Source organism: Coccomyxa subellipsoidea (genome assembly GCF_000258705.1).
Source record: "Coccomyxa subellipsoidea C-169, whole genome shotgun sequence".
NCBI classification, from domain to species: Eukaryota; Viridiplantae; Chlorophyta; class Trebouxiophyceae; family Coccomyxaceae; genus Coccomyxa; species Coccomyxa subellipsoidea.
In genome coordinates this window covers 1,679,480-1,692,221 of record NW_005178039.1, presented here as the reverse complement: position 1 = coordinate 1,692,221, position 12,742 = coordinate 1,679,480, and the positions used below count along the sequence as shown (strand labels likewise).

Here is a 12,742-nt window from a genome sequence, read left to right as displayed (position 1 = left end):
TTCCCAGAACAGTGGCTTCGGAGCAAACGGGCCTCCTCCCCCTTGGCTTGGGGTGCCGAGCGTGCGAAGGAAGGCCTGGGAATTGCACAATGTAAGGCATTGACTGAACCGCTGTGACAAACTGGGATCACAAAGCCAAGCCCCTGTTAATTTTCCTATTTGTGACAACACTGTTGGTGAAATGAAAGTCTTGACAGGCTCTCACCCTGATCTCCAGGGGGCTGGCAGTTGCGGGGTCAGGTATGCGGCCGGCAGGGTCTGCAGCAGCGCTGTCCATGCGCCCGAGGACGACTGGCCAGTCAGCTCCAAAAGCTGAAGAGATGGTGTTGACGTCAGCACCTGGTCCCAGGCGCGCCGCCTTGGCAACAAACCAAGACTTCTGTACTGCCACCTTTGCTGCCAGAACTGACAGATCGGCCCAGGTGATGGGTGGCATTCCTGTGCATCAGAGGGGGAGATGTTGCATGCATGCCTGAATGCATCAGCACAATGGGCACGTTGGACCATATCATGCACACACAGAGGCCTCTGAGCACTCATCGCACCTCTTTTGACATTCCCTGCGTCTATGCTATCCTTGGCGGTCTGGAGCTTCTGTACGATCGACTTCAGACTCTCATTCTCCTTCCTATTCAACTCATCGCTGCAACATCATTGGCACAATCTGATCCAAGTTGCCATTCATTGTGACACTGAAATTCTTTGCAACAGTGATTGTGCACATAGCAGCAGCAGAACATCAGTCAGACCTCTTAGCAATTGAGCCGTTGAGGCCCCCAGTCCCACTAGCTAGATCATATGTTGCTGCATCATGGAGGACCACGCGCAGAGCAAGCGGGGCATCTTCTGCAGTCAGGACCTTTTTCAGCTCACTCTCGGCCCGCACCTGGGCCAAGAGCCACCAATCCCATGTCAGAGCTCACATAGTACTTGTACCAAATATTGGGAGTTGCCACTGATAGAGCACCCATGATGCAGACGTCTGAAACGGAATTAGAAGCGGTTTCCTCACGCGAAAAGCCTCCTTCTGATCACTTCTTTGGAAAGCGCTGAGGTACTGAACAGCGATCGTCTTCTTTTCCAAGCCATCAGCAAAGGCTGGCCGACTCAGGACAGCTTGCAGTCCCGCCAGCACCACAGCACCTCCTGGTCATCACAACAAAACGTTAACCATGCATAAGAAGACCACAAATGGCATGACAGTACCAAGCAAATACGCTGACAGCGACTGCATGCCAACGTGATCATGAGATGCAAACCTGTTGACAGGAGAACTTCCCTGCGAGCAGCTGCTGTGGCCTGGCAAACAAGCACCACTTTTGATTTTTGCAGCCCGTTTTTGCAGCCCGTCCCTGATTTGAAGGCCCGGTTGATGTGACAGGGGCGCAGTGGGGCAGAAATTGCACTACGCTGCATCACAGGACGGGAGTCAGCCATACTGATAAGTCTCACTCTAAGACACTGAGGTTCCACCAAGAAGCAATGCTTTCCACCAAAAATTTGCCCTGGAAAGAAGGAAGAGTGGGCTTTCGTTATCATGATTGACCCTTCCCAAAACCTAACATCTGCAGAGCCAGGTGGTGCTCAATGAGCACTGCTCATGGCATGAAACAGGGATTTCTTTGCCCTCTCATTTGCGGAAAATGCGGTGGAGCACCCCGAAAGAAATTGCAGAGTGGTAGAGATCTATCATAGAGGGTCCAGGGACTGTCAGAAATGAATTCTACTGCAAATCAGATGCTGCCTAGCATTGCACCACCTTACTACAGACCGCCTCCGGGGCCAGGTACAATAACATTGCTGCATAAAATCAAAGATGGCTGTCAAGGTCTTGCTTCCGCTCTCACCTGATCGCCTGTTCAACTGGCTGCAGGTCAAGACGCGCAGAGCCAAGTTGTTTGCGCAGGCTGCAGAACACTTCTCATGTATCCCCAGGCAAGATCCCTTTTTCAGACTGCCTGGAAGTATTTGTGCTGCACTGCTATTGTCGGGCTCATCGACATCTGGCTTTGCGTAGGGGGCCCAGAACGTGCGTTGTGCCCGCTGTGGCCATATCACCGCTGTTCCTCCAGCAGGAGGTGGGCACACAATATCTAATAAATTTGGGGTGTGATTTGGTGCTTCTTGCAACAACGCGTCTGGATCTCTCAGATGACCCCTGCCTGAAGGTTTTGGATGCAAGCAGGGGGGGACATGGCCCAGCTCGTCTGTAGCAACACGTCTTGCAGAGTGGTACTAATGTATCCGCGAGGTGCAAGCCAAGTGCAGTGCTCCATGTGCAGCACGGTCAACTGTGCGCATGCGGTGCGGCTCTGCATTCACCCCGCAGCCAGGAAGCCATCGGAATGTGCATGATGCCGCAAGGGGCTAAAGCTGAGGTGGTTGGCAAGGGAATCACGGTTCAAGTGACTTGACACACGTGCCACGTGCTGTGCGGGTGCAGGCAAACCAGATCAGTCATCTGGTATGTGCTTTCTGCAACATGACGCTCATGTTTGCGCATGGAGCCCAGTCAGTGAAGTGTGCTGTCTGCAATAATGTCACGGCTGTGACAGGCAGCTCACTCATGCAGGCCCAGTCAGCGCAGAGGTGTGACACACTACCCGCGTGAAATATGTGCTTCAAATTTCTTGAAAACAAGATCTTGTGTATCCACGTCTTGATCAATTTTGGATCTGCCCAGTTTGCCAGACCCCAGTAGCAACAGTGCAGCGACGGGTGCTGGAGGCAGCGGCTCTGGGACCTTGACGCAGTCAGTCGTAGTTGAGAACCCGCCTAGCTTAGACAAGGATGGGAATGAGGTGTGCCGTCTTCCCAACCTTCACTTTGTGCCGTGTGCTTAATCCTGCAGTTCTTCCCATCAGCCTTGCTGGATGGCAAAGATGCAATGTTTCTCTCTTTCAAACGTTAAACCCAGGGCTGAATGTACTTCTTTGCTGATTGCACAGGTACAGAATTTTGCTCTTGGTGTGACCAAGTCAAAAGTAGGGGGGGTGCAATAGCTGATGAGGTTCCTTCCAGCAACTTGAAGCCATCATTGCTAAGGGATGAACCTGTCATGTTCGGGCAGCTTGCTTCACTCACTGCCGACCAATTTCTGCACTGGCTGGGGGCTTCGACACAGTCTATTAAATGAGGCTCTGCACCTGGCCAAGCAATGAGGCACATGCCTGACAGACAATATATCTAGAGCTGTACATTTAGCATTGCCAATGAACAGGCAGGATTATGTGTCAGGAACTGCTGTGAGCGATCAGCGCTGAGATGGCTAGCAAGCTACTACAGCTTCCATTATGGCAACAGTGTACATTCGCAGGCTGCTGCAAACCAGACGCATTCAAAAGCTCATATATGTGGCCTTTGGTGTATGTCAAAAAATGATGAGGTGTCCTCGTTCAAGGATTGTTCAAGCAGGAGAAAGCCGGAGGTCGGCCCCAGGTTGTCTTGCAGACTTTCTTGCACAAGTATGGAATACTTCAACCTTTCGCACAGCTCGGTGACTTGCCTGCTGCTTTTCTTGGAAGGAATCTGCTGGTATGGGCTTTAAATGCCAAGTTATCCTAGGCATGAGCCTAATGGTCCTTACTAGCAATTCAGGCTTTTGATACATTGAAGACAATAGAGTGAGGAACGCTGCAACAAAATTGTCCTTATTGTGATGTCAAACATCCTGGAAGCTGTGGCTATCAGGTCACTTAGAATTTGCCCCAGGCAACCTTTTGTAAACTAAAGAGCTTCAGCGCCTCTCTAATCTTGCAGGAGGTCTCTTCTTAGAATAGACCGCAATATCAATACTCCGCAAACTATGGCACACCAACCCAGACTTGCAAAATATCAACAAAGTATACCGTAAGACAGTCAATGTAAATCTTCAGCTGAAGTCAATCCAAAATTGCAGAGCATGAGCTCTGATGATGCTGCAATTCTCTCAGATCCATACCGTAGAAATCTTTACCCAGCAATGAGCTCAACCCACCACTCCCTTATGACTCTTCAATTTGAGGAAGGTTCATTATCTCAAAAACAGCTTCTTTTGGACTCAACGCTCCATCAAGCACCTGCAAACAGATGAGGGGAGAGAGTTACAGGTGATGTTGTTCGGATATTCCAAAGTGTACATGTCACACTGATTAAAGAAGTGAGCATGAGTGATGTTTGGACAATGGACACAGCAAAGCAAGAGCACCAAGTACCTGGGCGACTGCAGTAAGGACAGGCAAGGAGACACGATAGGTGCGTGCCAGACTGACAACAACACCCGCAGTAGCAACTCCTTCTGCCACTTGACTGCTGCTTGCCAGAATGTCTGCCAGAGCGTCCCCTCTGCCCAAGCGCACTCCAACGGACCTGCATGCATAGAAATTCTCATTGCTCAACATCTACCACGATACAACCTATCAATTTAATTAAAAACTGCAAACAAATTTGATGACTGGCTACCTGTTACGGGAGAGCGAGCCATAGCACGTAAGCATGATATCTCCCAGCCCCGAAAGGCCTGACACTGTGGCGGACTTGGCTCCCATCTTTTCAGCCAGCCAGCGGATCTCTGCACAGCCCTGCGCCACCAAGGCCGCCATGGCATTGTTGCCCAGATCCAGGCCCTCCACAATTCCAGCCGCCAAGGCCAGTACATTTTTCAGCGCTCCACAAATCTCCACACCAGTGACATCTGTTGTGATGTTGACACGGAGATATGGGCTGGCAAAAAGGCACTGCATCTCCCTGGCCAGCTTCTTGTCCTGCAGAGCACAAAGCATGTTCTCAACTCCAAACACCACAGATGTCTGCCGGAGAATTGGCCTACCATGTCAAATTTGGCATACATCACAGAGTGCAGGACATATTCTCAGCTCTTAATCAGCCTTCAGCTGTCCCCAAGAGGCAGAAATTCAGGCAATGCTGACTGTGTTGATCACCTTAGAGGCAGCAACCACTCCGGTGGGACGCAAATCCATCATCTCCTTTGCGAAGGAGGGGCCTGACAAGAAGGCAGCTGGCTGCCTACGACCGAGCGCATCTGGGATGACCTCGCTCATCATCTTGCCCGTACCCATCTCCAACCCCTTGCTCACAGATATGATTGGCACATCTGGTGGGAGAATATCCTGCAGCACATAGGAATGCCAGTTCCACACTTCAATTACCCATTCAGTGGAGGTAATTCATTGAAAAGCATTGGAAGCAGAAGTCTCACAGAAGTTTGAGAAGCGCCTACCGCAATGCTCTTCAGAAAGGCACGACTGTGCTGGACGGGAACTGCATGTATGGCATACTGAGCCCCTTGTATGGCTTCTGTGGCGCTTGTTGTTGCCACAACATTGCTGGGGAGCACGTACTCCTGTAACATCACACCGCCTTATGCTTGTCAGCGCTATTCATCAGGCCAATACCTTGCAGAAGTGCCTGAGCAATAAAGCATGTGGGTGCGTGAGGGCTTGCAGGGCTTCTGGCACGATCTGCACCTTCAGGTAGCGGGTATTGACATGCTGCTCATTGATGCCCTTGCAGACATAGGGGTCTCTCAACAGAAGAGTGACGTTGAGCTGAGACTTCTGGCTAGCCAATGCACATGCCATGGCAGTCCCAAAGGAGCCTCCACCAAACACGACAACCTGCACATGCATGCAAGATGAACGACCAGATTCTACCTTTGCTCAGCATGCGGCATGCATGTGGAAATGATGAGGCCACACCTTGTCCAACCGACCAATCAAGCTGGCGCTGTTGTCGCCAGCTGTCCGCCATGCGCGGGACCACCGCATTAGGTGCCTCCAGGAGTCACGGATGTGACCGCGCTCCGATGGAGGGTACAAGAGGCCACTGCCATTTGCAGGAAATGCAGATGTGGAAGAACTGCTGGTGGATGCTGCGGATGCAGATGCTCGACGGTCGGCATAACTGTCCTGGTATTCCCCATCAAGAGACTTCACCACAGCCTCTGGGAGAATGCCTGCTTCTGGCGGATTTTCCAACCTGTGAGGCAACACAGCGTCACTTGAATGCCTAGACAAGATTGAGGAGTGCTTCAGAATGCCACAATCCTCTACTTACTGGACAAGAACCCCACAGGCCTTTGGGTGAGAGATTTACCCGCTCTGCTGCTCCTCCACCCCCACATCACTTGCATACTGACGTTTCAAGGAGTTAGCATTCCTGATGGGCGTCGAACTGCTTCCTGATTGGGCAAATGCAGGCTTTCCACGACATCCCACACTTGTCTGCTTCGCAAACGACTTATCTGGTCGGCTTGCAGCTGCAGCGCATTTTGTCACCTGAGGACGTCTATCTTTTGGTACCGCCTTACAAATTGATCTCCCAGATAGCACACGACAATTGACTGAAGACAAGAGGCTCCTTTGCCGCACTGAAATTGAGATCTTAGGCTGCTGGAAAGCCTCCGAGCCAACACCGTTGCACATACAAGATTTCAACATGTGACCATTGCCGGCTTCCTCTAGTAATGAGAAGGGGATAAATCGCGCGATGAAAGGCGAAGAGCGGCTGAGCCACCTCAGCACCAGATGATGTTGAGTCACGTTGCCATTTTAAGCCATGCATGCGTAGCTCCAGGCACAGGCTCTCAGAGAAACATATGCTGATTTTTACAGAAATTAAAGTTGGTGAAAAAGCAACGGAATAGACGGCTGTGTTCACACACTCTGCAGGTCTGTAGTCAGTTCGAATGCAGCCTTGTGCACATGCGTGCAATATCTTAATAGGCTGCAGCTGCAGCACCAGCTATAGCCCACTGGCAGTCACTACGGCAGACCTAGGCAGTTGAGCCTGCAGGCTGCAGCTGCAAGGTCTACTCTGAGTCGGACTCCTAGTCGGACAAGGGGAATTGCACTTGAGAAGTGCCACTGTTGTAGTGCCTGTTGACTCTATAGTACTACTTTGTAAGAAGTTAAATTTAAAGACAGCCCTCAGGGCTCGATAATATGTGATCATGATCACGATCAAGTACTTCAGCACTTAATAAGCTGGCTGGGCGAGTGGCATTCGTCATGGAGTGGGAATCCCAACCCTCAAAGTCAACAAACTCCTACAGATGGAGCCTACTCTTTGTATAAGCACAGTTCCGCAGTATCTTCTACAAGAGTGCAAGCGGTAAGGACTCTCTCGCACAGAGACTTCTTCACAATGCGTACTGTGCCAGGAAACTGACACAATCCAAAGAATTAATATCTCAGAAATTTGTTGATATCGGCCATGCGCATCATTGCGACATTTTTTGCCGAAGGCTGGCTCGAGCAATGGATGCAGACCCTTTCAACGCTCATAATGGTCCACAGCACATTCCATGATGGCATCTCAGAACGCACCAAGAAGAGTTGCTACGGCAAAAACGAGGAAGAGTGTTCCGCCAATGAATCCCAATGTTTTTTCCGAGACGTACTGAGATGCAAGAGCACCCCCCGTGACGGCCAGCAGCGTGGCAAGCCCGTGGCCAAGTATGGCGCCGACACCAACACCTGCATTCATTTATCTTTGCCCTCACAAGCGTTCCATAGGACCACAAAGAGGCACATGTTGAGAGGTAACGTTTAAGTAGGACATACCAAGGGGTGAATGTGAGACACCCAACGCCACTGTGGCCAGCATAGAACGGTCGCCCCACTCAGCTAAGAAAATAATGGAGCCAACCTGCAAGTCACAGCATTCTGTCAGTCTCATAATGTACTGGCTGATTGCTTTGCTATTGAAGCACCTCAATCAAGGAATTATTAGAACATAGTCAAAAGCCAAATGTGTGGTGCGCACCTGCAGCACCGCCTGCCAAGCTGTCTGGCTTTTTAGTCCTCCGCTCTTTTCCGCCTCGTCCAGACTTAGTTGTGCAGATGCAAACTCGCCTCCATCATCTGGTTCATCCGGTGTCTGCCATGCTTCCTGGAGTAGCCATGCAAGGCCTCACACTCAACAGACACTTCACAACCTGTGTTCACTCTTTGGATTCTGCTGATCGGTACTTATCACATGAGTCACTTACCTGCAGGGTTCGCACGCCAAAGTACACCATGCAAGCTACGGACAAGTAGCGGCCAACGGGCACACTGCTCTTGAGGGCATCAGGCACACTCTTGAATCCATAACCTATGAGAACTGAGATGACAGTCATCAGGGCCAACGCAAGCGTTGAGCCAATAAAACTTATGGCACGTCCAACCTGCATGACAATCATTGGAAGCCAATATGAGCGCTGAGCATTTTTCAGTGATAAATCGTGATAGACCGTATGTAATTCTATGCAAGTTGAGTGCTGCCTTTTGTAAGCAGTCAAGAGCTGCATACCTTCATAGCCAGGAGCCCTGCCAGGAAGAATGTCTTATCTCCAATTTCTGACAAGAATATCAGTGTGAACGCAGCTAAAAATCCTGATTTCCCCAAAGCTGAATTTGCCGCCCAGTCCTGCACAACGCATGCCATCAGCCAAGGGTGTTGAAACGCCTGGCGGACTTGGTGTAACAGCAGGCAGCTGCAGGTCCGCCAGACATCAATGGGGGTTCTTATCTTCCTTGAGAAGATGCTCTGCAAGCGTGATAACGAATGCTGCTCGCCTTTTGACTGGGTATTTTTCATCTGTGCAAGCAAGCAGCACTGCGCAGTGCAACTCCAGGTTTACCTTCAAAAGAGGGGTGTAGCCCGCATTGTGGGCAATAGCCCAACCTGCAGCCACAAGAATCAATGCTCCCGCTCCCCAAGAGACTCCCTTGAATATCGTCCTGTAACAAAAAGTGTTCCCTCAGCATCTGAAGCCTCACCGAAGCTGCTCACCTTCACTGAGTTGCCTAGTGATATGGACATGTGACCTGAATTAATGGACATCGCATTCCTTCAGAATCGCACCCTCCCCCAGGGTCTTTTGGAGCGCCTGATGGTTGCGACGCTGACGATCCAGCACCAGTGTGCACCATCCTAATGCCTGTCGCTGGCCTTCTTGATCCCGCAGATTTGTTGCGCGATCCCGTAAAACGCAAGTTCGAATTACACTGTCCCTGCCAGTCATTTCGAAAAGGCTTGAAAAGCCTTTTAGGCAGGCACGCAACTCTCTGCTCCTGGGGAGATGTCAGCTGGCAAATATGCGTGAAGTTGGCTGTCCCGGCGTTCATTGCATGCACAGTAAGGCTTGGGTCCAAAATTAAGTCGCAGCTCGGGACGATCGCCCCGAATATCTGTTTACAAGCTCCTGTCTCAAAGACAAGATTGTGTGTCTGGTGTCCCATGTGGAATGGGCTGCCCAGCTGGGCTGCAGAGCAGCTGCCCAGAGGCCAGTGGGCTCAATCGATGGCATTGCTGACGACACTGCTGGCACCAGATGCAGGGGATACTGTTCACGAATCTACCACTATAACAGCTGCGTTATTGTCTCAGAGTAGAAAAAATGTCTCCAATGCCACATATCCGTAGCGCTGTCTAGTGCTTCGATTTCACCAGACCAGTACATCGGGCCAGGTGATCCACCCTGGTCATCCAGTGTGTGCAGATTGTTCTGCAGATTTCACTCAATGAGTAGAGTCTCGATCGCGTCACCCCTGCTCGGTTTCCACCTCCATTTGAATCACATACCGCTTCCAAGGCGCTGGAGGTGGTGGCCGCTGCCAAGCAGTAGAGACCGCTGTGGTCCTTTCACACCCCTGAAGCGCTGCGAGAAGGTGTCATGCTCCTCTTTTCTTGTCGCTTGTAGTCATGCTGGAAGTCCATGACATGGTCCAGGCGCAGTATTGAACGATTCTGTGGACTGCAGGTGCTAAACTGTGTCAAGCCAAGCAGAGAACTGTCATCAACCACCTCAGATGATGCACTGCAAGAGCACCCCAAAGATCTCTGGCTGCACAACACGATGTCAGGCAGGAAGGAGCTTTTTCAGCCACGGCCAGGCCAGGGCAACAAAGTCAGCATGTACTGCTGCGGTGTCACTGTGTATGATTACAGTCATGTCGGTGGGTAATGATGCATTCTGGCATTGTCTTGGTCACGTGACCCTCTGTGATGAAAGCTCAGATGGCGACTCCTGCTCGTGGGGTAATTATTTGTCCTTGCAGGTCATGCTCGCGTCTACTGCGCATTTGATGTGCTCTTCCGGTACCTCCGACACCTTGGCTATGAGGTCGATTACGTCCGAAACTTCACTGACATCGATGATAAAATCATCAAGAGAGCTTCAGAAACAGGAGAGGATCCTTTGCAGCTGAGCCAGAGGTAAGACCCTCATGGTAGTTGGTGAATGCATGGTGTGGGATTGTTGCCCCTGTGCTGATCATGCCAGACATGTAGGTTCATACACGAATTTCACACGGACATGGACGCCTTGAATTGCCTAGCGCCCACCAGCGAGCCAAAGGCGACCGACTTCATCTCTCAGATGGTGGACATGATTGGGCGCATTGTCAAAGCCGGGCATGGCTATGAGGCTGATGGGAGCGTGTGGTTTTCCGTCGAAAGTGTGCCTGGCTATGGCCGCCTATCGGGGCGCTCTTTGGTAGGCTTCCCACGTCAATATGCTTTGTGCTTCCTGAGCTTCAGGATTTACCACATTATATGTGCTGAATGGAAATTCATGGTGCCTGGCTTCAGCATTGAGTGTGCGCAGGATGACAATCGAGCGGGAGAGCGCGTCGCTGTAAATACGACAAAGCGGAATCCAGCAGACTTTGTCCTGTGGAAAGCAGCGAAAGTGGGAGAGCCGAAATGGGACAGCCCCTGGGGGCCAGGCCGCCCAGGGTGGCACATCGAATGCAGCGCCATGATACGTGAACTCATGGGGCCCATCATCGACATCCACGGGGGCGGCAGGTGAGCTTCAAAATTTGCCTTCTTCCTGGCTGCTGGAAGAGCCCCTACCGCCTGTACTCCCCTTTTTTTGACATTTTGGCTGACATTGCAGGGACCTCATTCATCCACACCATGACAATGAGCTGGTCCAGTCACAGGCTGCTGCCTGCGAATGTGATAGAGAGAACATGCTTGACCATCGCGACTTCGTGCGGTGGTGGATGCACCTCGGCTTCGTCAATGGTCCGCCCCTTTTCGTCTTCAGGGAACATGCATCACACCCCGCAGTGTCTTGCCCAGCTCTGAGCATGCCTTTAATTGCGATTTGTGTGTCTTTTTGCAATATTTAGCATACATGTGCCTCTGCCCAAGGACGCATTGTGATAGTCAGTGTGCTATCTTCACAGTGGACAGCGAGAAAATGTCCAAGTCATTGGGAAATTTCTTTACAATCCGGGATGTCCTGCAAATGTACCATCCAATGGCGCTGCGATGGTTTCTGATCAATACACAGTACCGCCAAGCCATAAACTACACAGAACGCAGCCTTCAGGAGGTACTCCAGGTTTCCTCCACTCCTGCCTTTTGTGTCCATTTGAGCTGGTGTTGGTTTTCAGCAGCATCATTCTATGCATGTGCGCAGGCATCGGACCGGCTCTATTACATCTACCAGACCCTGCAGGATGCAGAAGCTGCCCTGACAGCAGCTGCTGCAGCTGGGGAACAGGTGTCTGTGGCAACAGAACAGCACAGTAACGGCACAAAGCTACTCAAGTCAGTGGAAGCCAGTCTATGCGATGATTTGAACACACCACAGGCATTTGCAGCCCTGTCAGAGCCACTCAAAACAATGAATGACCTTCTCCATACCAAGAAGGTCGGTGCCCCTCAATGGATACAGTGACTTTGGAAAAAATCTTGTTTTCATCCTATACTTTGGACAATTGGTGCTTCAGGAATCGGCCGTTGCTCATCTGTAGGGGAAGAAGGCTGGAGGCAGACTGCAGACAATAGCAACTTTACAACAGGCCCTGAACTCCGTGTTGGAGCTTTTGGGACTTGGCGCTGGAGATATTGGAGCTGTCTTGGTGGAAATGCGCCAGCGGGCGCTCCACAGGTGAGTGTCTTTCCTAGATGAGCGGTATGAGCAAATGAACTATGCTTGCTGATGGGATCTCCTGCAATTTACGCCTTCACAGTGTCAGGGGTGTTTCGTGCAGGGCTGGGTTGAAGGAGCAGGATGTCGAGTTGAGTATAGAGAGGCGAGCAGTCGCCAGGGCGGCAAAGGACTATGCATCAGCAGACAAGGAACGAGCTTTCCTTGCTGAGCGGGGGATCATGATCATGGATGGATCTGAAGGCACGCTGTGGCGGCCGGGCATCCCAGACTCTCAAAGTAATTAAGGACTCTTTTCAGACTTTCTTGTTGGTGCATAATATTTCCTGAAGGAAGACTACATGTCCGTGTCATGCACAGCCCGGCGGCCCCAGTCTGCTTAGTCATACCAGGAGTATCCAATTGACTCAAGAAGTTTGTGCATCCCGAGCGGTGCATCCTGCTGATTAGGTCATGACAAATCCTCAGGCTAAGCTCACCTCAAGGTGCGACAGTACCGCCACAGCCCTGCTTGGATTGCTGGATGCCTAACCAAACAAGTCTTGCCATAACGGTCACGGTGACACTGTCTAGACCTATCAGGCATGGGTCGGGCGTGCACCTGCACAAGCTTTAAAATTAAGTTGAGACTCTCGGTTTGCTTCGGAAGCAAATGGCACTGTCTACAGATCTGCTGTCTAGACAACTCCGCGCCTGACAAAGCAATGTTGTTGCCTCTCATGAATGGGGTCTCCGATCTTCAGCTCATCCCCAATGACTAGCTACTGAATTGCAGGCTTTCTGGCCGCCATGCATCCTGCACTTGCTGCACTGCCAAGCCACATGTGATTGCCTAAAGCCCAACGGAACCCC

At 51.2% G+C, this 12,742-nt stretch overlaps 4 protein-coding genes across 4 annotated transcripts; 2 read left to right on the top strand and 2 right to left on the bottom strand.

The window, feature by feature from the left end:
* Positions 1–1,884: 1,884 nt before the first annotated feature.
* COCSUDRAFT_83625 (hypothetical protein) lies at positions 1,885–2,611 on the top strand (the record flags this gene model as incomplete). The annotated part of the gene is made up of 4 exons (XM_005650105.1): positions 1,885–1,986; positions 2,018–2,078; positions 2,186–2,304; positions 2,444–2,611. Coding segments are annotated over 4 exons (450 nt in total), but the record flags the coding sequence as incomplete, so codon positions are not given.
* Positions 2,612–3,983: 1,372 nt separating this feature from the next.
* COCSUDRAFT_13410 (glycerol-3-phosphate dehydrogenase) lies at positions 3,984–5,627 on the bottom strand (the record flags this gene model as incomplete). Its single annotated transcript, XM_005649781.1, has 6 exons — positions 3,984–4,058; positions 4,194–4,347; positions 4,441–4,742; positions 4,920–5,108; positions 5,219–5,341; positions 5,466–5,627. 6 exons carry the CDS (start codon positions 5,625–5,627, stop codon positions 3,984–3,986), a joined length of 1,005 nt encoding a protein of 334 aa, XP_005649838.1.
* A 1,687-nt stretch (positions 5,628–7,314) lies between these two features.
* Positions 7,315–8,427, bottom strand: COCSUDRAFT_13591 (UPF0016-domain-containing protein; the record flags this gene model as incomplete). Its single annotated transcript, XM_005649780.1, has 5 exons — positions 7,315–7,475; positions 7,563–7,647; positions 7,765–7,890; positions 7,991–8,167; positions 8,293–8,427. The coding sequence occupies 5 exons, from the start codon at positions 8,425–8,427 to the stop codon at positions 7,315–7,317; spliced, it is 684 nt and encodes a 227-aa protein (XP_005649837.1).
* An 802-nt stretch (positions 8,428–9,229) lies between these two features.
* On the top strand, positions 9,230–12,177 carry COCSUDRAFT_35728 (tRNA synthetase class I (C) family protein; the record flags this gene model as incomplete). Its single annotated transcript, XM_005649779.1, has 10 exons — positions 9,230–9,272; positions 9,774–9,941; positions 10,044–10,200; positions 10,276–10,480; positions 10,592–10,794; positions 10,886–11,016; positions 11,181–11,329; positions 11,417–11,650; positions 11,754–11,890; positions 11,994–12,177. 10 exons carry the CDS (start codon positions 9,230–9,232, stop codon positions 12,175–12,177), a joined length of 1,611 nt encoding a protein of 536 aa, XP_005649836.1.
* Between the last annotated feature and the right edge of the window lie 565 nt (positions 12,178–12,742).